Source organism: Petaurus breviceps, unplaced genomic scaffold (assembly GCF_028583685.1).
Source record: "Petaurus breviceps papuanus isolate PSGF00001 unplaced genomic scaffold, PetGlider_PUasm1.0 90822, whole genome shotgun sequence".
Classification (NCBI taxonomy): Eukaryota; Metazoa; Chordata; class Mammalia; order Diprotodontia; family Petauridae; genus Petaurus; species Petaurus breviceps.
In genome coordinates this window covers 13,100,220-13,120,503 of record NW_027187351.1, presented here as the reverse complement: position 1 = coordinate 13,120,503, position 20,284 = coordinate 13,100,220, and the positions used below count along the sequence as shown (strand labels likewise).

Here is a 20,284-nt window from a genome sequence, read left to right as displayed (position 1 = left end):
GCCATCTTATCAATTGATTGATAAAATAAGTCTCTCAATAATGTATTATTTTATGGAGTTTAATCTAAGAGGAGTTAGATTCTTCGTATGAGCTGCAGAAGGAAAAGAGGAACTCCTAGTTCAGGTCTTTACTATATTTTAGTCATTGAACCTTTATAAAAATATGATAATTCACTGACCCAAATTACTAGGGTCCTTCTTCCCTAACAATTTTATATTCAGCTACCTGGTATTTATTCTCTTTATATGTATTTATAGATACTTACATACATACCTCCTATTTCTATGTAGCTAGGTAGATAAAGTGGATAATGCTCCAACCCTGGAATCAGAAGGACCTGAGTTCATATTTGGTTTTAGATACTTACTACCTGTGTGACCCTGGGCAAGTCATTTTATCCTATTTACCTCAGTTTCTGCATCTATAACATGAGCTGGAGAAGGAAATGGCAAACCACTCCTGTATCTTTGCCAAGAAAATCCCAAATGGGTCACAGAGAGTTGGACACAAGTGTAAAATCTCAATACAACAGAATTTTCCCTGATATAGTATTGAGCTCCTTGAGAATAGAGATTGTTTCACTTTATATTTGTGTCCCCAGGGCCTAATATAGTGCTTAACACATATTAGGCATTTAAGAAATGTTTGTGGATTTTTAATTGATTGACTGCCCTGCCTCAGATAGTTTTGGTATATCTGCATGAGGGAAGGAGGCTAGTAAGTCCTTTTCATAAGTACTTTTCTTTGCTGTTAGTCTCTAATGCTAGATTTTAGATGAAATAAAAACTCATTTAAAGTCGTTTGCAATCTGGGTTTCATCCACTTTTCCTATCCTGTTTCATACTAATCCCTTTCATGGATTCTGCATCCCAATCAGATTAGACTGTTAACTGCTCCCAAACTCAAGACACTTCCACTCCAGTCTCTCTGCATCTGTACAATCCATCCCCTATTCCTAGAGTGTATTCCCTTCTCATTTCTACCTCTTACAATCCTTGTCTTCAAAGTTCAATTCAGGCATCACCTCCTTTCTTAAGCTTTCCCTGTTCCTTTCATTCATTTCTACTCCCCTCCCCTTCTTATTCATCTTCTCTTATCTCATCGGTTTTCATTGTACTATACTTATCAGTTTCCCTGTTGTTCTCCCCACCATGCCTAGGAGTTTGTAAATCCTTTGAGATTTGGGACTGTTTTATGTTTATATCTCCAATGCTTATCAGAGATGCCTCCTGTAGTTGGCACTTAATGAATGTTTGTTAAATTTATTGGAATAACATTTCTGTCATTTAAAAAAAGTTAGCCTCATCTTCAGGATTCTCTTCTTCCAGAGATTCTAGTATTTCTGATATGTGTATCTCTACTTGTTTCTTTAGTTTTCACATTCTTTTATAATCCTCATTCCCTCCCACTTTTTTTTCTCTCTTCTAAACATCCTTAAGACTTAAATTATAAGACATTAAAGGGACTGTTTGATTGTCTGGAAGCGGTAATGGCAATCATGAATGAGATGAATGAGTTTGATTTCAGGCCCCTCAATTTCCCTTTTATTTCTTTACCCTTTGTTACTTTCCTTCCAACTCCCAGCCCTTCTAAAGAGTTTGATATTTACCCTTGAGCCATTCTTTTTTTCTTATTAGGAGCACTTATATATGGAAATCCTACCATGCTCAGATGTATGTAGAGGAAATAATTTTAATTTATAAAATAACTCATGCATAGTAGCATATGTTGGAGTTTTCTTAGGACTATAGTTTTATTAGACCTAAGTTAGAGCAGTGAGCAGGCATCTCTCAGAATTCTTATAATGTATGGCTCAATGTTTGGATAATTTCCTATTTCCCACATAAAGTGATTCAGAGATGGGCTCATTAGTGGAACATTATGCCAAGTGGAAAGAGATTCCCTTCTTTTATACCAATATCCCAAAAGGTATGCCATTGGTATGATGCTTCTATAAGCAGAGAAGGGAATTTTTTTTTAGAAAGACATTTATGGCAGAGTCATTGAAATATGTAAGCCTCTGACAAAATTCTGAATGAAAGGAAATAACTTGCATGGTTGGGAAGTAGATAGATATCATCTGGAAAATCAAGAGGGAAGTATAAATATTATCTCAGTGTTTGAAGGTAAGAATAAGATGGATGCACATTTCTTAAGGAAACACTATTAACAATCATGCATGATTGACCACATTGTCACCTCTTAGCTCTTTTTTCTTGGGAATGGACCTTTTATAACCATCCTCCTGACATACTTTTAAAGAATTGTGCTCGGGTTTTAGGAGAAGTTTGATTTATAAAATTGGAGTATAGAGATAAAGATGTAGGGAGAGATGAAAGGAAGAGTGAAATAGTATGAAAAAATCATGGCACTACTTGTCAATAACCTCTACTTTTATTACAGTTTTTTTTTCCCTCAAGGATCATGTTTCATGCCTCGAATGTACTGAGATATTATCCTATCACACATTTTAACTTTATCTCCTATCTGAGCTGTTCTGGGCTGAAACCTTCTGATCCCAGTTACATTGATTGCTCTCTGAATCTATTACAGTGTGCCTGAATATTATGACTATGGTCATGGAACAAGTGAAGACGCCTATGACAGCTACGGTAAGACCTCTTCTGTCTTTACGAAAACTGTGAAATCAGAAAAACAATCAGTCACTGACAATGCAAAAATTACCTCTGTCTCTCCTTCCCTTTCATTTTTACAGAAACCCAGACTAAATTGATTTGTGTAATTTCAGGGTGATATTTGACTTATGGAGCCAGAGCTAGAAAATTGGACAGATCAATTTTGATCAAAATTTCAAAGGCAATTAATCACAGTCATAGATCAAATCCAATAGCAACAGAGAGCATTCTGATTAGTGCCTTGTGTATTTCACTAGGCCAATTGTCAGTCTTATTGATTTGCAACTGTGGTGTGTCCTTCTGCTGTCATATACATCAAACTGAGTAATACAGCTTAGCCACTCAAAAGGTTTGGTAGGAGACAGCAATTATAGTTATTGGGATATTTATTTAGAGGGCACAGCTCTAAACACCTCTACCAGAGCTACACTACTTTCCCAAAAATTATGCTGAAACAGAAATTTTGTCAGATACTATTACAATGAAACAGTTTCCAGTGCAGATCCAACACTGGGTTTTATGTATGTGTGTTGATTATTGACCAACATAGCTAAGACTGGAGAAATTCAACACCAGAAAGTTGTCTGCCAGGTACTTTTGTTTTGTTTGTTTCAGTAAAAGCAAGTAATCTACTAAACCATGAAGGTTTATGATCTCTCCTTACAGATCCTATACTAATGGTGCCCAACAAAGTGAAATAACAAATATTTAAATAATTGATAGGGATAGGGACTGGACCTCTGATTTTATTTGTATAGGCAACTCCCAGGTGAAGAAATGCTCTCTACTAATACAGGTTGACACCTTCTATGTAACTTACATATTAGAAAGTTGCCTAGAGCACTGGGACCTAGATGTTAGAGAAGGAAGATTTTAACCCAGATATTCCTCATCTTGAAGTCAGTTCTCTATCCATCTTGTAAAGTTTGATTACATAATTTACATACATTTGTATGTACTGTATATGTGTATACAGATGTATACTACACACTGTCGGTCCATACCTATGAGTTTATCTGTCTGGAGAATTTACAGTGTAAAAATTTCTCTGAGGAGGCAGATCAACAAATCAACTTCAATTTACATACTATGAGATTTGCTTGGGGCACTGAGAAGTTAAGTGACTTACCTGTGGCCACTTGGCTACTACAAGTCAGAATCAAAATTCAGTCCTAGCTCATCCAGTCTTGGGGTAGACCTTGAGATCCACTCTCTATTCACTACATTATGATTCATCTTATTAAGTTCAATACTTTTTAATTTTAAAAGAATGGTTCAATTACTAAAAGTTCAAGTTTTAGCCTTTTAACAAATGTTCCTGAAAGTTCCACATCTTTTTTTTATCTTTAAAAAGAAAACAGCATTGCTTTACCAAATGTTAATTTACCCATCTCCAATTTCTTCTAGTCATTTTTCCCATTCAAAATCATAGAATTCATTCAAATAAGCATGACTGCATATTCTAAAGGATTCTGTACTTAAAATCAAATTACTTAGCCATCTGCCTTATATGTATACATTGGGAAATAGAAGTATTTTGGAGATAATAAGTCACTTCTTAAGGTGAATTCTAAGAGTTTGAATGTTATGTGTATGTGCATGTGTGTGCATGTGTATTACACACACACATATATCTCATATGCCAAATCAGGAGTATATAAGTTCTGATATTTATTTTACTTTTAAAAATCAATTCTGTTACTTTAATTACATATACCATATGTATGCATGTGTGCCATATGTGAAGAAGGAAAAGAAGAGCTTAAGAGTTTTCAGACTTTAAATCAGGTAGGGTAGGTGAACGACTCCCATTGTTTAGGGAAGGCAAAAAATATGAGAAAAATGATAATATATCTGTGTTCACTCAAGCTGACTGTGTTTGTTGCCAACATGCCAGACGGTCTGAGCCAAATTCATTTCCAGGTATACACTACACAGGATTCCCTTCCTGGGACCCATGTTTGCCCTGGGAGTGGAAGAAACTTGTCAGTGAGGTACAAAGAATTAGGTAACCTATGTTATCATATTGAAATGTTCTAGAAATTCCAAATTGATTTCTAATCCATTAACCTACAAAAATTTTGGTGTATTTTTGAACCAGAAAAATGAATGAATCTGTTCCCTTTATTTGTACACATGCACAGTAACCTAGAATTTATTTCCCTTTGTGTTGAATAGGAGGTAAGGGAAGACTTATGAAAAACCAAGAGTTGTAGAGACTGAAAATGTTTGGGAACCCCTGGGCTAAGGAATGTTGTGGTAGTGTACTTTTTTTTTCTTTTCCATGTGAAGTAACTGATAATACATGGAAGTATAATAGGATAAACTGGGTAGTCCTATCCCCAGAAGCCAGATCTGTGGACAAGTTTGGTAGGAGGAAGGACCTAACATTCACATTTAATTTTGGTACGTACTTATTATGCATTGAGTATTCTGTAAAAAGTTCTTTCCCCTCAAAACCAATAGCAGACAATATGTGATAATTTGCCAATTTTATTGTAGTATATGGACATTATGGTAAATGAACAAAACCCTGGATTGTGAGTCACAGCCTTGGTTCAAATCCTAGCAATTACTTAATCTTGCCTATAAAATGAAGATGGTGATAATTTCATTCTGTACTTCACACAGTTGTGAGGAAAGTCCTTTGCAAACTACATGTGACCTGTCATTCATTAGAGACATGTGCTATCAGTTCAGAGAAGGGACACCATAAATGTGGTATCATTTATAGACAACTTTTAAAAAATGACTTTGCAAATTTGTTATTTCAAAATACTCATTTGATAATGCTTGCCATAAATATATGAAGGAATTAAGATCTAATATATTTATAATATGGGAGAGGAGACTGAATTATTAGCATTATATGCATAACAATTAATGGAAGAAGTGAATTGGATATCAAAACTTCTGATGAGGTGGTATGTCATAATGAATAAGATTTATACACTTTACTCCATTAATTATTATTTTAAAAAGCATAAACGCTGAATTAACATCTAGTGGGGAAACTTTTATGAAACAGATTATTGTTTCTAAAACATTCCTCTTAGCCAACCCAACTCTAATTCTGAGAACAAGAGGTAGGGTCAGAGGTGAAAGAAAGACTTTCTTTACTCTTAGTTCTTTTCTGAGTTTCACCAGTTTATGTAGAATGTGTATTAATTGACCCCATGAGGAGTATTCACCAAAAAAATGTCCACCCTATTTTAAAAGTCTCCTCTGCTAATTAGCCCTAGATTGCACACTGAGCAAATTAGCAAAATAAATGCTTGTTAACGAAGTAAAAAGGGAAATGAGAAAAAGAGACTAACTGTGTAGATAGAGTAAGTGATGAGAGTTAGAATGTAAATTGCAAAGGCAGAACAGAACTTTGGCTGACCTACCCATTATTTCCCCAACTCTTCTCAAACATAGCCTAAGGAATGCCTAGAACTATGCTTTTTTCTTTAGGGTGAAGGCCTTATCTCATTATCTAATTCTACCCTTCTACCAGTCTCTGAGTGCCATTTTTCAACATTGCTAATGATGTCAAGGACTTTTTCATTAGGACATAGCTCACAATTGGACTTTTTCCTAGTTATCTGTGAACTTACTCTTCTATAAAAAAAAAAATACACCTTTTTCCACCTAGACTCCTTTCTCTTCTAAGGAGAATCTACTAATGTTTTAACTTTGTGAAAATGTGGAAGCTACGGTTATTTCAGTCCTCATCTGATTTATTTATTTTTTTTTTGCGATATACCATGTTCTTGAAATCTCAATGTGTTTTCATATATGTGATCAGAATTAAATGCAAACTTTTTTTTTTTCAAAATTGTAAAGGTTAGGTCATAGCGGATGATTGTGTAAGTCTAAGGCAAGGTTTGAATTTAAGATATTCTTCCTGATTCTATTTCCTACAGAACATAGGCCAAATGACATGAATTAACAAAATAAGTACCTACATGTTCTAGGGTACTGGGGATAAAAAGACAAATATGAAAGAACCTGAACCCATGCCTCTGCTCTTAAGGAGCTTAGATTCTCCTTGGGGAGGGACAGGTTACCACATGTTTCCAGATAATTACATGAAAGTATATCCAATATACAAAACAACTGGGGAAGTCAAGAAAGGCCTTTTTAAAGGAGTTAACACTGAAAATACAAAGTATTTCAGGCCTGAGAAGATGTTCCTTTTAATTCAATTCTACAAGCATTTCTTTATCAATGACTATGTGCCAAGTGCTAGGGAAATGAAGACAAAAATAGAAAAGTCCCTGTCCCTCAAAAGTTTACATTATATTGGAAGAATAAATGAAAGAAAAAATATATTTTGTTGTTATTCAGGCTTTTTTAAGTAGCATATAACTAACTATTCACGATCCCACGTGGGGTTTTGACAAAGGTACTAGAGTGGTTTGCCATTTCCTTCTCCATATCATTTAATAGATGAGGAAATTGAGGCAAACAGGTTTGAGTGACTTGCCCAGGGTCACAGTGTTAATAAGTATCTGAGGCTGAATTAGGACTCAGGAAAATTAATCCTCCTGACTCCAGGCCTGACACTTCATCCACTGTGCTACCTACCTGCCCTGATTTCTGTTTTGTTGTTGTTGTCCAGTAACTTCAGTCATGTCCAGCTCTTTGTGACCCTGTCCAAGTTTTCTTGGCAAAGATATTGGAGTACTTCTCCAGCTCATTTTATAGATGAGGAAATGGAGGTAAAAAGTTAAATGACTTGCCCCAAATCATACAAAGTAGCAAGTGTCTGAGGCCAGATTTGAACTCAAGGAGATGTGTCTTCCTAATTCCAGGCAGGGTACTCTATCCACTGTGCCACCTAACTGCCCTAATACCTATATGCAAAATAAATAAAGGTTGGGTTATTTTTGGTGGAAGAAGGAATTGATGGTTGAGATGACGGGAAAAAAATGGAAAATTTCAACATAACTTTGAAATTCAGTAAAGTGAATAGGACATGTCTAAAAATTTTTCCCTCCTCATCTTTTTTTTCTTTTGCTACCCTGCCTTAAGTCCCTGCTAAAATCCTACCTTCTATTGGAAGTCTTTCTCAATTCCCCTTAATACTAGTGCTTCTCTCTCAGTTGGTTATCTCCAGTTGTGATAGATGACTAATTGGACCCCTGTTTTATTGAATGCCTATTTTATTGGACCTCTATTTTATTCCACTGGGTATTAATCAGTTTGATAAGATTCCATAGGGGTGGTGATTATAAGTATTGATAGTAGGCCTCAGAGCTGTGAACTACAGATTTAAGTTCACTTACTTCATGATAGGAAGCTAAGGAAAGAACCTCCACCCATTTTTCCTTGTTATGATAGCTATTTTTGTTGCCCCTAGGTCCCTCATCATCCCTCTGTTGCCCAACATGGGGAGATGATCATGAGCATTTGGTCATTGAGGGACCCTCATTGCCAGGCCCTCCTCTGCCTTTCTACTGGCTCATCTACCTATGTAGTTTTTTTGACATTTGTTTATCAGCTCTTGCTCTGAAGAGGCTACACATAAAGAGGGTTAGGGTTGCTCTGGAGACCCCAAAATGCCAACATGCCAGGTCCTGCTGAATGAATTCGACTCAAGTCCTCTCAGCCAAAGAACAGTAAAGTTTATTAAAAGTTTGCTTGTATTAGACAGAGTAAGTCTGTGCTAGGTCATTCTATGGTGCTCTCACACTTGGAGACAAGATGGGGTCTTATATACAGAAGGTTATGGGAGGAATCTAGGGGTGGTCTAGAGAAGGAGTTTAGGCAGGGTCTTCAGGAGAAGTCTGATGAGGTCAGTGAGTGATTAAGGGTGGGAAGTTGCTGGAGGCTACCTAGGGACTACAGACAAAGGTGGGCTATGCCAGTTCAAGGGTGGATTGATATTTTGATAGGCTCAAGGGTGGGAAGTAGATGGACAATGGAGCGCTAGGCTAGTAACAGAGGTCTGGGTCCAGCCACAAAACAAGGCTTATGGCCTCATGCAAATGCCTCATCAAATGGGACCATTTAATCAGAGTTCAAGGGGGTTTCCCAGAGCCAGCACCTCAGAGATTCAAGGAGAGCTCAAGGGGCCTCCCAGAGCCCATACCTCATCAAAGATAGGTCTGTCAAGGTCTACTCATTAGCCCCTTTTTCTTTTTTTTTTTTTAGTCCAATAATAAATGTTTTTTTCTTTTTTTCTTTTTTTAAATTTTATTAACTTCTGATTTACATCATTTGTTTCCGCCAGATTTTGAGTTACAAATTTTCTCCCCGTTTTTCCTCCACCCATCCCCCCAAAACAGCAGTCCCACAGGATATCCCCACCTCCAATCTGCTCTCTCCCATATTTTCTCCCATACCCATTTCGACTTTTCCAGTGGATCTCTATGCCTCAGTGCCTGTACATCCCATTTCTTAATTACATGTAAGATGGTATTAATGATAGTATACACACACACACACACATATTTGAATATTTGATTTTAAAACTTTCAATCCCAGATTCATTCCCTTCCCCCCCTGCCACCCACCCTCACTGGGGAGACAAGCAGTTCAGTATAGGTTGTACATGTGCAGCTAATGCAAAACAATAACATAGTAGATATATTGTAAAAGACTGACTACATTTCTCTCCCACCCATTCTATTCTCTACTTTGATCCTGTACCTTTTCAAAAGTGGGTGCTTCCAACTTCCCTCCCCCCCAGCCTGCTCTCCCTTCCATCATTCCCCCTCTCATCCCATTCCCCCCCATTCTCCTGGAGGGTGAGATCCCCTATTTAGTGTGTATTTCCCTCCCTCCTCAAGCCAGATTCAATAGGAATAAGGTTGACCCATTCCCTTCTGCCCTCCTATTCTTCCCCTCCATTGCAACCATTTTCCCCTGCCTCTTCTGTATGAGATAGTTTGCCCCAATCTGTCTCTCCCCATATCCTCTCATTATACTCCTCTCACCTCTCAGTTTCACCTTTTAAGTATCATCCCTTCCTGTTAAATTGATCCCGTGCCCTCTATCTATGTATACCTGTAAACATATATACACACATTCACATATGTATTCATATGCCGGCATACACTCATATAAAGACATATATATATATATATATATATATATATATATATATATATATATATATATATATATATGTTTCTAATCCCTTCAACTACTGAGAAAAGTTTCATAAGTTACAATTATTGTTTTTCCATGTAGGAATGTTAATAGTTCAACTTTGATAAGTTCCTTATGATTTCTTTTGCCTGTTTACCTTCTCATACTTCTCTTGCTTCTTGTATCTGAATGTCAAATTTTCTATTCAACTCTGGTTTTTTCAGCAAGAATGCCTGAAAGTCCTGTATTCCACTGAATGACCATATTTTCCCCTGAAACATGATACTCAGTTTTGCTGGGTAGGTGAGTCTTGGTCTTAATCCCAGCTCCCTTGACCTCCGGAATATCACATTCCAAGCCCTTCGATCCCTCAGTGTAGAAGCTGCCAGATCCTGGGTTATCCTGATTGTGTTTCCACAATATTCAAATTGTTTCTTCCTGCTGCTTGTAATATTCTCTCCTTAATCTGGGAATTCCGGAACCTGGCTATAATATTCCTAGGAGTTTTCTTTTTGGGATCTTTTTCAGGAGGTTATCGGTGGATTCTTTTAACCTCTATTTTGCCCTCTGGTTCTAAAACATCAGGGCAGTTTTCTTTGAGAACTTCCTGGAGGATGCTTTCTAGGTTCTTACTTTGGTCATGGCTTTCAGGTAGTCCAATAATTTTTAAATTATCTCTCCTGGATCTATTTTCCAGGTCAGTGGTTTTTCCCATGAGATATTTCACATTGCCTTCTATTCTTTCATTTGTTTGGATCTGTTTGACAGCATCTTGATTTCTCATAAAGTCATTAGCTTCCATTTGCTCCAATCTAATTCTGAAGCAATGATTCTCCTCAGTGAGCTTTTGAGATTCTTTTTCCATCTGGCAAATTCTACTTTTTAAGGCATTCTTCTCCTCATTGCCTTTTTGAGCCTCCTTTGCCATTTGAGTCAGTCTGTTTTCTAAGGTATTATTTTCTTCAGTCAGGCTGTTGACTCTCATTTCATAATTTTCTTGCATTGTTCTCATTTCTCTTCCCAATTTTTCTTCCACTTCTCTTATCTGCTTCTTAAGGTCCTCTATGGCTTGTAACCAGCTTGTATTTTCCTTTGAAGCTTTTGGTGCAGAAGTACTGACTTCACTGTTTTCCTCCTGTTCCATGCCTTGCTCCTTCTTATCCCCAAAATAGGAGTGTAATGTTGGAATCTTTTGTCTGCTTTGTTTCCTCTGCCTGCTCATTTTGCCACTCAATTATTTGACTTTTGGGCTTTTTGCGACAGTAGGACTCTGCCACCAGACAGGGGAGTTTTCGTGCCAAACGCTGGGGTTTTCTCAGCTGCTGGAGGTATTAGATGGGTGCCCTCTCTGAGGTCTCCACACGCTCTGGCAAGCTGGACACACACCTCAGGACCTCCACCCTAGACTGCAATCCAGATCCAAGCAGGTTAAAGCAAGAGCGATTACCCCTCAGACTGGTGCTTGGTCCCCCTACACTCTGCAGGCAAGGAGCTGAAGCCGCCACGTGGTGCTGGCAGGTTGTGCTGGTGTCTCAGCGGTTTCTCGCCCCAGGGGTAAAAGCCACGCACTCCCACTTACTGGTCCCAATGTCCAGACTGCACTGGCCTCTCACCTTGTCCTTGGCATCTATGTATTGATAAATCTGGAAATGGCCACAGCTGCTGCTGATCTGGAGTCCCTCTGGCTGGAGGCTGGTCAGGCCCGCCCTGGGGCTAAAGCCTCGGCGTGGTGCTGGGCTGGGCTCCCAGAGCGTTGCGCTGGCCGATTGCTGCCGGCCTGCCGGGCTGTCCTCAGCGGGAGGTTAGCTTCTCTGTGTCATTATGTGGGTTCTGCAGCTCCAAAGTTTGTTTAGAGTCCCCTTTTTACATGGATTAGGGAGGGTGGAAGCTGGAGATGGGGGAAGGTCTTGCTTCTACTCCGCCATCTTGGCTCCACCCAATCCATTAGCCCCTTTTTCAACCAATGGGATTCTGTATTTTGTGTAGACCTTCCTGGGGAATCAAGGGTAAAGTCTATCATCCAATGAGAGTCTGTATTGTTAGTTTGTAGTGCTTACATCCTGTGATCATCAAGTGCTATAAAACTAAAACCCTAGAGAAAGGAGGCATCTCAAATCATGAGGAAGATCTGAGGTCCACTTCATTAGAGGGGACAATGGCACCTTTACTGAAGTAACATTGGCTCAGAGCTCTGCCTCAGTTTCTTTTATTGTAGGTTAGGCAATTTTTAAACCCCACACAATTTACCTTTCTATATCTTGTGTGAACATATTTGTTTACATGTTTCACTCCTTAGACTGTGAGCTACTTGAGAGGAGAAACCCTTTCATTTTGGATTTTTTTTTTCCTTTTTTGTATCCCAACACGACATAGTGCCTGGCATATAGGAGGTGTTTAAGAATGGTTATTGGCTAAGTGAGTAAATGAGAAGTTGTTTGTTTTTTTTATTTTTAGTAATTGCTATATTTGAACCTAGATTTGTCACATGCATGTTGAATACAAGCTATTTCTGTTGGGGTTATAAAACAGCAAAAGATTTCTTGCACTTGAGGTTCTTTCAATTACATGTTTTAAAGCTCAAAATACAAAGTACTGTTCTAAGTCATCAGCACACAAATGATCAATGTACTTACTGGCTATAAACACTTATGCATAGAATCACAAAATGTCACAGCTAGAAGGAAGTATAAGCTTATAATGAAAAAGTAGTAGTCCCTATTTGTGTCATGCCTTTGTGTTTCCTGTTAACAATACTGACATGGGTAACTGGACATTATTTTGTACAAGTACAAATTTGTACATAGGTCCTGATGTTATTTTACCTATCTGGGAGAAGAGAGAACTAAGGCTAAGAAATAGCTTGTATTCAACCTGCATGTGACAAATCTAGGTTCAAAGATATGTCTTGTCATTCCAAGAGTAATCTTCTTCCCACTGCACCACTGGTTCCTATCAGATCAGGCAAATCATGGTGAAATTTGAATATAAAACTTCCTTCTTAACAGGAAAGCTGGCATTCAGTTTACAACTCTATTTCCATAAAACAGTAAGACTCTCTTAATTCAGGCTGGCTTAAGTTAGGCAGTGTAGTGAATAGAGTACTAGAATCTAGTTCAGGGAAGACTGTATAACTTTAAGATTTGCTACATACTTTTTTTCCTATATTATCTGATTTGATCTCCACAACTAGCCTGTGAAGTAAGTGTTATTATTATTATCCCCATTTTACAGGAAAGAGATCCACGAGATTAATTGACTCAGGTCATACATCTAGTAAGTTTTGGTGCTAAGTATCTGAGCCCGGATTCAATCCCCAGGTCATCCCGACACTGGAACCAGTGCTCTTATTTGCTGAGCCACCTGGCCGCCCCTGTTGTAGGTTTTAAAAAGAAAGAAGATGAAAGGAGGTTAATTGTGTTTATTTTCCTTTTGAGAAATAATATACAAGTGACTTAAGGGGACTCTGCTTTTAAATTATTTTTAAATGAAATTTTAAGAAATAAAGAAAAGGCTTTAGATTACCTTTTTTTCTTTCTTGTCTCACCCAGTCAGAAATGGTCCTTGGGGTCAGTAAACTTTTAAGAGAAACAAGACATATTTTATAAAATTCTTTGATTGTAACTTTGAAAAGATATATATAAATAGTATATTTTCTACTTCAAGTAGTCAGAAAATAGATATAGCCACTATGTGCATAGTTGTTCCAGTGAAAAAAATTATAATCCTTCCCTGCTTCAAAAGATAGTCTTCATGACTTAACTATGGACATGAAAAGATTATTGCCTCAGGACCAGCCTTCCAATAGCAAATTTATCTATATTTGGCTATGCTGGCTCTTAGACTACCAACAGTACTACCTTCATTTGGCAGGGTTTTTATAGCTTCACAGAAACCGAGAACCTGCTCTCATCATCTGTCTTCTAGAGTGAGACATTAGGAATTTAGTAGAGAATTCAATCTATCTGTCTATCTTTCTATCTGTCAGTCTATAATTTAACCAATCAATCACCAAGCATTTATCAAATGTTCACTCTGTTGGACAATGTGTTGGGCAATGAGGACACAGACAAAAATAAAACAGTTTCTGACTTCCAGGGGCTTATATTCTGTCAGGTAATACAAGAGGTTTTATGCTGACTTCATCTATATATTTTTATACATTTATTGTTTTGCTTATATTATTATTTTGCATTATCATATAAATAAATTAACATATATGTTGATTGAAGAGGCAGTATGGCAGAGTGAATAGAGAGCTAGTCTCTGAATCAGGAAGTTCTGGGTTCAAATGTAGTATCTGATGCTTTAATAAATGAATAAACATTTGGAAAGTGCTGGGTATCTTCACTGTGTGATCTTTGGAAAATTTCTCAACTTTCCATGGTGCTGGACAAATCTAAGACTTTGCATTGAAAAACACTTGTTGATCTATTTTGGCAGAGGGAGTATAATCACTAGCAACTTCCAGTGAGGAAATATCCTCTACCATTATAGACTGACAACTGTTCTGCAGGACTATTAGAATATTGCTATTGGTTTTTAATTTTTTAAATAGTGAATTTCTTTTTCTGTTTGTTGAAACAAATGCCATATAACTGACAAATAGCATCTTAGTGATAATTTTCTGTTCTCTTCAAAAAGCCCTTTTGTGTGACTGAATAACTAAAAGAAGGATGCTCAGAAGCTCCCACAAAATTCTCAGTTAGTATTGATAAAATTCATTTAAAAGATGAGTAATAATTGTTACCTGAGAAAGCAGAAAGAATCTAGACCTGATGACACTAGAGAAAAGAGAAGAAAGCATCTCATTAAAAAGTCTTGGGGTGGGGTGGCTAGGTGGCGCAGTGAGTAGAGCGCCAGCCCTGGAGACAGGAGGAGCCAGGGATCAGTTCTGGCCTCAGACACTCAACACCCATACCAAAAAAAAAAAAAAAAATGGCAGTGTAACCTTGGTCAAGTAACTTAACCACAATTGCTTTAAAAAAAAATTCTTGGGGAGTAGAAGAGAAAGTTGTTGAATGAAGACAAAGGACTAGGTATGGGGAATCAAATAAAGCACCAGTAGCCAAAGGAAGACCTGTGTTTCAATCATTGGAACATCATAATAATATACACCATACCATTGTAGTAAAAGGAATTTATATTGAACTGACCTAAGCTCACATTTCCAAAAGAAGGAAGAAACATGGTTGTAGACCCTGTAAAATGGCAGCATGTAAAGTAATCTGCCACCAGCAAAGGATGGTTCTTGATAAAGACTTTCATTAGCCTAATTAGGGTGAATCTTTGTTTTTTCAAACAGCCACCAAGTATGCAAACTAGAAAGTCTTGGGGTAAGGGTATAGTGGGACCTTCCCCTGGCTGCCAGGGGTTCACACAAATCTTATAACCTAGTTGTACAACCCAGTACTGGGTTAAGTAATTATGATTAAAACTTCCAGAGACCTTTCATTTACTTTATATTTTCCCATAAAATCTTGTGTAAATTCCTTTTTCTCCGGTAGCCAGTAAGGACTGTATTTTTGGTCAGTGTGTTGGCAGGAACATAAGAGATCTGTTTCTATCCAAGTCAAGCAGTCCCCTTGATTATAGTAAATAATGTATGTAAGAGGGATAAGTCAATATACAAGTAGACACATTCATCCACCATTTCAGCTAAAAGAGAAATCATTGAATAATAATATCCATGGATAATGAGGTTTGCATAGAGTAAAATTTAAGTCTGGCAAAGATTAAGCATATGAATAGGGCAGAATTAGATAAACTTTCATGGGAACTTAATACTTAGTCTTTGGAGAAGAGATGAAATGAAATAAGGGAAAGATGTTTTAGTTCATAAGACTATAAAATCTCACATACTTATGAGACCTAGGATTTTGATTCTAACTCTGACAATAATACCAGACAAATTTTTTGGAGGGACAAAACAGTGCTCCAAATTCAATCTAGATAGTTAAGTGGTGTAGTGGGATAGAGCAATGGACTTGGAGTCAGGAAGATAAATTCAAATCTTGCTTCATATACTTAATAGCTGGGAAAAGTATTCAACCTCTTTTAGCCTCTGTCTCCTTAGCTATAAAATAAGGATAATAACATCTCACAAAAAAAAGTTGCGAGAATCAAATGAAAAAAAATATGTAGAGTGCTTTGGAAAGTTTAAAACACTACATAAATCTGACTAATCTTATGTAAAACACATTGGGAATCGTGAAGTGCTATATAATTATAGGTATTGTTACCACTTTTATTATTTAATTTCAAACAATTAGAGAACTTAACAGGTTTTAAATCATCAGCTATCTTCATTTATTCAAATACTTTTTGAATGTATTCATATTGTTTAACTTCTACTTCCTGAGGAAGATCCCTCTGTTTATTGCCTTTTAGAGCCTAGAAGGTATTTCCATATATTTTACTAACAGTTAACTTTTCATAATTTCATGGGAGAGTGCTAGAAATTTGAAAGTTTCTTTGTAGCTTTGTACAGAAAGAAAAAGTTCCTTATTTGGTTTTTATAGCCCAACTCTATCATATTATATTTTCCTGTGTCTCCGCAAATATTCCCAATATGTGTGTGGAATACGATTACTCAGCAGCTTGCTAAAAGAAAGGTCCTATCATATACCTTTCCATCTTAACTTTTTTTTTGAAGAAAATACACATACGTATACTCTATTGTTAAGCACTCAGATGTTCATTAATTGAGGATAAAAAAGAACCAGACTGGTTTAGACTTGGAAACATATTTGAGACATGATTTTAGGAATACTTGAAGCAGTGGGGACAAAAATTGAGAGCCATGGATAGCCCTAGTTAATATTAGTCACAGGAAAAGAGATTTCATGGTATGCAACTAAAAATTCTAACAAAGGGCAGAGGCTCACTTCTGCCTAGATAACCCAAAAGCTTTAGAGCAAGAAGGGAAGTTTGAGATTAGTTAATACTCCTCCCCATTTTAGAAATTAAGAAACTGAGACCCAGAGAAGCAAAATAATTTGCCCAGGTGCACAAAAGTAAATTATGTCAAATTTGTGGTTCATAGCAAAATCTTTTGATTCCAAGTCTACTTCAAAAACTGCCTTCTTTGGTGCTCTCAGAGCAGTTGTGTTTGGCTGAAACTCTGCTACATCCCCAAAGAAAACCACCTTAAGGTAAAATCATGGGCACTCCAAGATATATTGATTTAGTTACACTATCAAAATCAGCCCATTTGGGGCTCAAAAATGCTAGATTTGTTTCCTATAACTTGTACTCTGTCAAGAAGTTGACTTCTTGGGGTGGCCAGGCAGCACAGCAGCAAATAAGAGCACCAGCTCCAGTGTCAGGATGACCTGGAGATTGAATCCTGGGCTGAATCCGTAGCACCCACCCAGAAACACCTGGCTGTGTAACCTTGAGCAAGTTACTTAACCCTGATTGATTAAAAAAAAAAAAAAAGGTTGACTTCTTAGAATGATTTCTTAGTCATAATTAAACAATTTTTTTGGTAATAACTAAGCACAAATAACCTAGCACAATTTTCATTAATAGAGATTTCCAAAGTCCTAGTATTCTGTGACTGTTTTGAATAAAGCTTTATGTACTTTTCTATATTCTATATAATTTGCATAGATTTTAATCATTTAACTCTTAAATTTTGTCTTCCTAGGTGGGGTGCTGATGATGGTATGATTTGTGTCTTCTCTAGTCATTCTCAGAATTTTTTAGTCCAAGTTCTACACTTATCTAAAAATGACCTTTATTCCCTTTTATCACATGCATAAGTTTCCTAATTCTCAGTTTCATCATCAGCATATGGAAATTCTAAAGCCATGTAGATATTTGAAAATTAACTGAACTGAAGAAGTTAAATGAGAAAATACTTAGATCATCTAGTCAGCAAGAAATTATTGAGCATTCGCCTTGTATTTGGTATTGTGAAAGATATAGAAAAAGTATAAAAAAAGTTTAATTGGGGCAACAAGACTAACACACATGATAGAATAATTTACAGTGTAGGAAGAGTACATTATTAAATAATAAATCATTATTAAATAATAAAAAATTAAATAAACTGTGTGACAGTTCTAAGTGATATAGATATTCAAATCTAAGAGATCAATGAATGTTGAAATAGTAGAGGAAATCTTATAGGAGAAGGCAAGGACTTATTGGTCCTTGAAGGACATATAATACTGGAGTAAGAAAGATGAAATGGACTATCATTCTGGATGAGTGGCACACCAAAAATGAGAGAGAGCAGAGAGCTTTTCAAAATGAAGACTGAGTTAAAAGTCTTCAGTAAGGGGAATAATATGAATATATTAAGACACCATCCTAGAATACTACAGTACAACATGTTGGGGATCTTACATTTATATAATGTTTTACAAGCTACAGATTTCTATATTATTTCAATTGATCTTCACAACAATCTTGTGAGGCAGTTGGTATTATTTTTCCCATTTTACAAATGAAGCAACTGAGAATGTGAGAGTTAAGAAGTATTTCTCTTTCAGGGAAAATAGAACTGACATTTGAAAATAGGTTCAAAATACTAACTACTATGCAGAACTGAATTTAAGTCCCAAGAACATAACTGATTGTTAATGAATTCATAATTGGCAATCTTTGTGGGGACATAAAATACTGCCTTTATCTGTTTGTATAAATAGGGGCTAGAGGCTATCCAGGCATTTACTTTTTTTAAGCTTCTCATTACTGAGCAATCACTTATTGGGTTTATTGGGTAGGGCTTCCCTCTCTCTCTTTAAAGTACATTTTAAAAAATCTTATTTTAAAATAGATTTCTTCCCTTTCTGTTTGACAAAAGTCTTGGATGATAATTGCATTGATAGCTGAATGGATCTTTGATCTCATCAATATGGGTACTTCCTTTAGAGGAGATCACAGCTTATCTATTTCTTATCACTCTAAGCAGTTCTGGTTCATGCCCTCTCAAAGGTATCTTAGCATTCCAAGTATACCAGTGGATCAGGTACATGTGGGCTGTGGATTGATTATTCTTCTTTTTCTCCGCTACTCCCCTTCCCCCCCTTTTTTTTTGCTGGACTCTTTTACTTCATTGATATAGAAAGCTCCTGGTGAGGAAGCTTCCACTAATGCAGATTGTCCCCTGCTCCAGAATTACTAGTCTTAGAGATATTTTAAAATACAGAGGAGTTTAGGAGTGTAGACAGGGTCACATAGTAAGTATTTGTAAGAGGTAGGGTTTAAACAGTTTCTCCTGGCTTTGAAACTGACTCTTTATCCACTGTGTCATAGTGACTATACCAAGCTGTCTCTCTACCACATAATAATCAATACATAATAAACATGGATATGACTGATAGAAATGAAATAGTTGTCATGTTGTCAGTCAGTTCCATTAATATGTTTTTAAAATTCTACTGAAATACAAAAATCATGGCTTCTGTCCATGTCAGTGAACTCCAAGAATCACCCATTAATGCACTCTATTGAATCAGCTCAAATTCACTATGACAGAATAAAAATAGTTAATTACTTCAATTAGCTAATTAATTGAGTGCCCTGGGAATGGTTATTTATTATGGAAAACTAGGATCCTGGCTCAAGGGGTAAAAGAGATTGAACACTATTTTCTCTGGAAGGACAAATGGATTGCTTGTCTTCCCCTCAGATAAATGTGTGCAGAAAATAAAGCAATAGATAAAGCTATATCTTTCAACATTATTTGCTAAGTAGCCACAAAACAATCCTCAACTATACTTTTGAATAGCTGCATTTACATAAAGTGATACCCTTAATAGATACAGGAAACTTATCCTGGAGAAAATAAACTTAATGGTGTAGAGCTAAAGTGAATTTTAAGTAACAGCACTAAAATAGCATTATGTAATTGACAAACCTATTTACTTGTGGGTTGAGATGATAACAATCAGCATGAGTTTTCCTTGCTAGTTGTGGGTTCTGTGTATTGATTCAGAGTTTGCAAATTGTAAACTGAACGAATTATCTGTAGTACAAGTAGAAAAAGTGCTGGATTTAGAATCAGAGAATATGAATTCAAATCTCAGATCTCTTTCTTACTACTAGTATGAACATAGGCAAATCACCTCATCTCTCTGGACCTCAGTTTCCTCATCTAGTTAATGAAGGGTTTGTTGTAAATGAATTCAAAGATCTCTACAATCTTCTCCTAATTAGTTCAGTAGATAGTGTACTGAGCCTGAAAGCAGAAGGACCTGAATTGAAATTTGACCTCAGACTCTTACTAACTGTGCAACCCTGGGTCAACCACTTTAACCTCCTTCTGCCTGAGTTTACTCTTCTGTAAGAAATGAGGATAATAATAGCTCACACTATCCATAGTAGTGCATATCAGTGAGATAATATTTGTAAAGCTCTTTGCATAGTGCCTGACACATAGTAGGCACTTAATAAGTGTTCCTTTCCTTCTTCCTTCTTCATCTTGAAGAGATTATAATCAAGAATAAAGAAATGTAAATGACTAACTATTTCTAATAAATTGTAAACATAATAGCTTTGACTGGAATTTGATACTCCCTCTGAAGGCATTTCTGAAATTTATCCTCTCTAAAGATAG

The 20,284-nt window shown here is 36.6% G+C and overlaps 1 protein-coding gene across 4 annotated transcripts in view; it reads left to right on the top strand.

Moving 5' to 3' along the window:
• KHDRBS2 (KH RNA binding domain containing, signal transduction associated 2) overlaps positions 1–20,284 on the top strand; it is an 890,357-nt gene that overhangs the window by 766,683 nt on the left and 103,390 nt on the right. For all 4 annotated transcript variants that reach the window (XR_011164972.1, XM_069070694.1, XM_069070693.1 and 1 more), the window contains one exon: positions 2,555–2,613. Coding sequence is in view for 3 of the 4 variants with exons in the window: in XM_069070694.1 (XP_068926795.1) it covers positions 2,555–2,613 (59 nt within the window). In the remaining variant the exon portion in view is untranslated. The remainder of the gene's footprint in view (positions 1–2,554; positions 2,614–20,284) is intronic.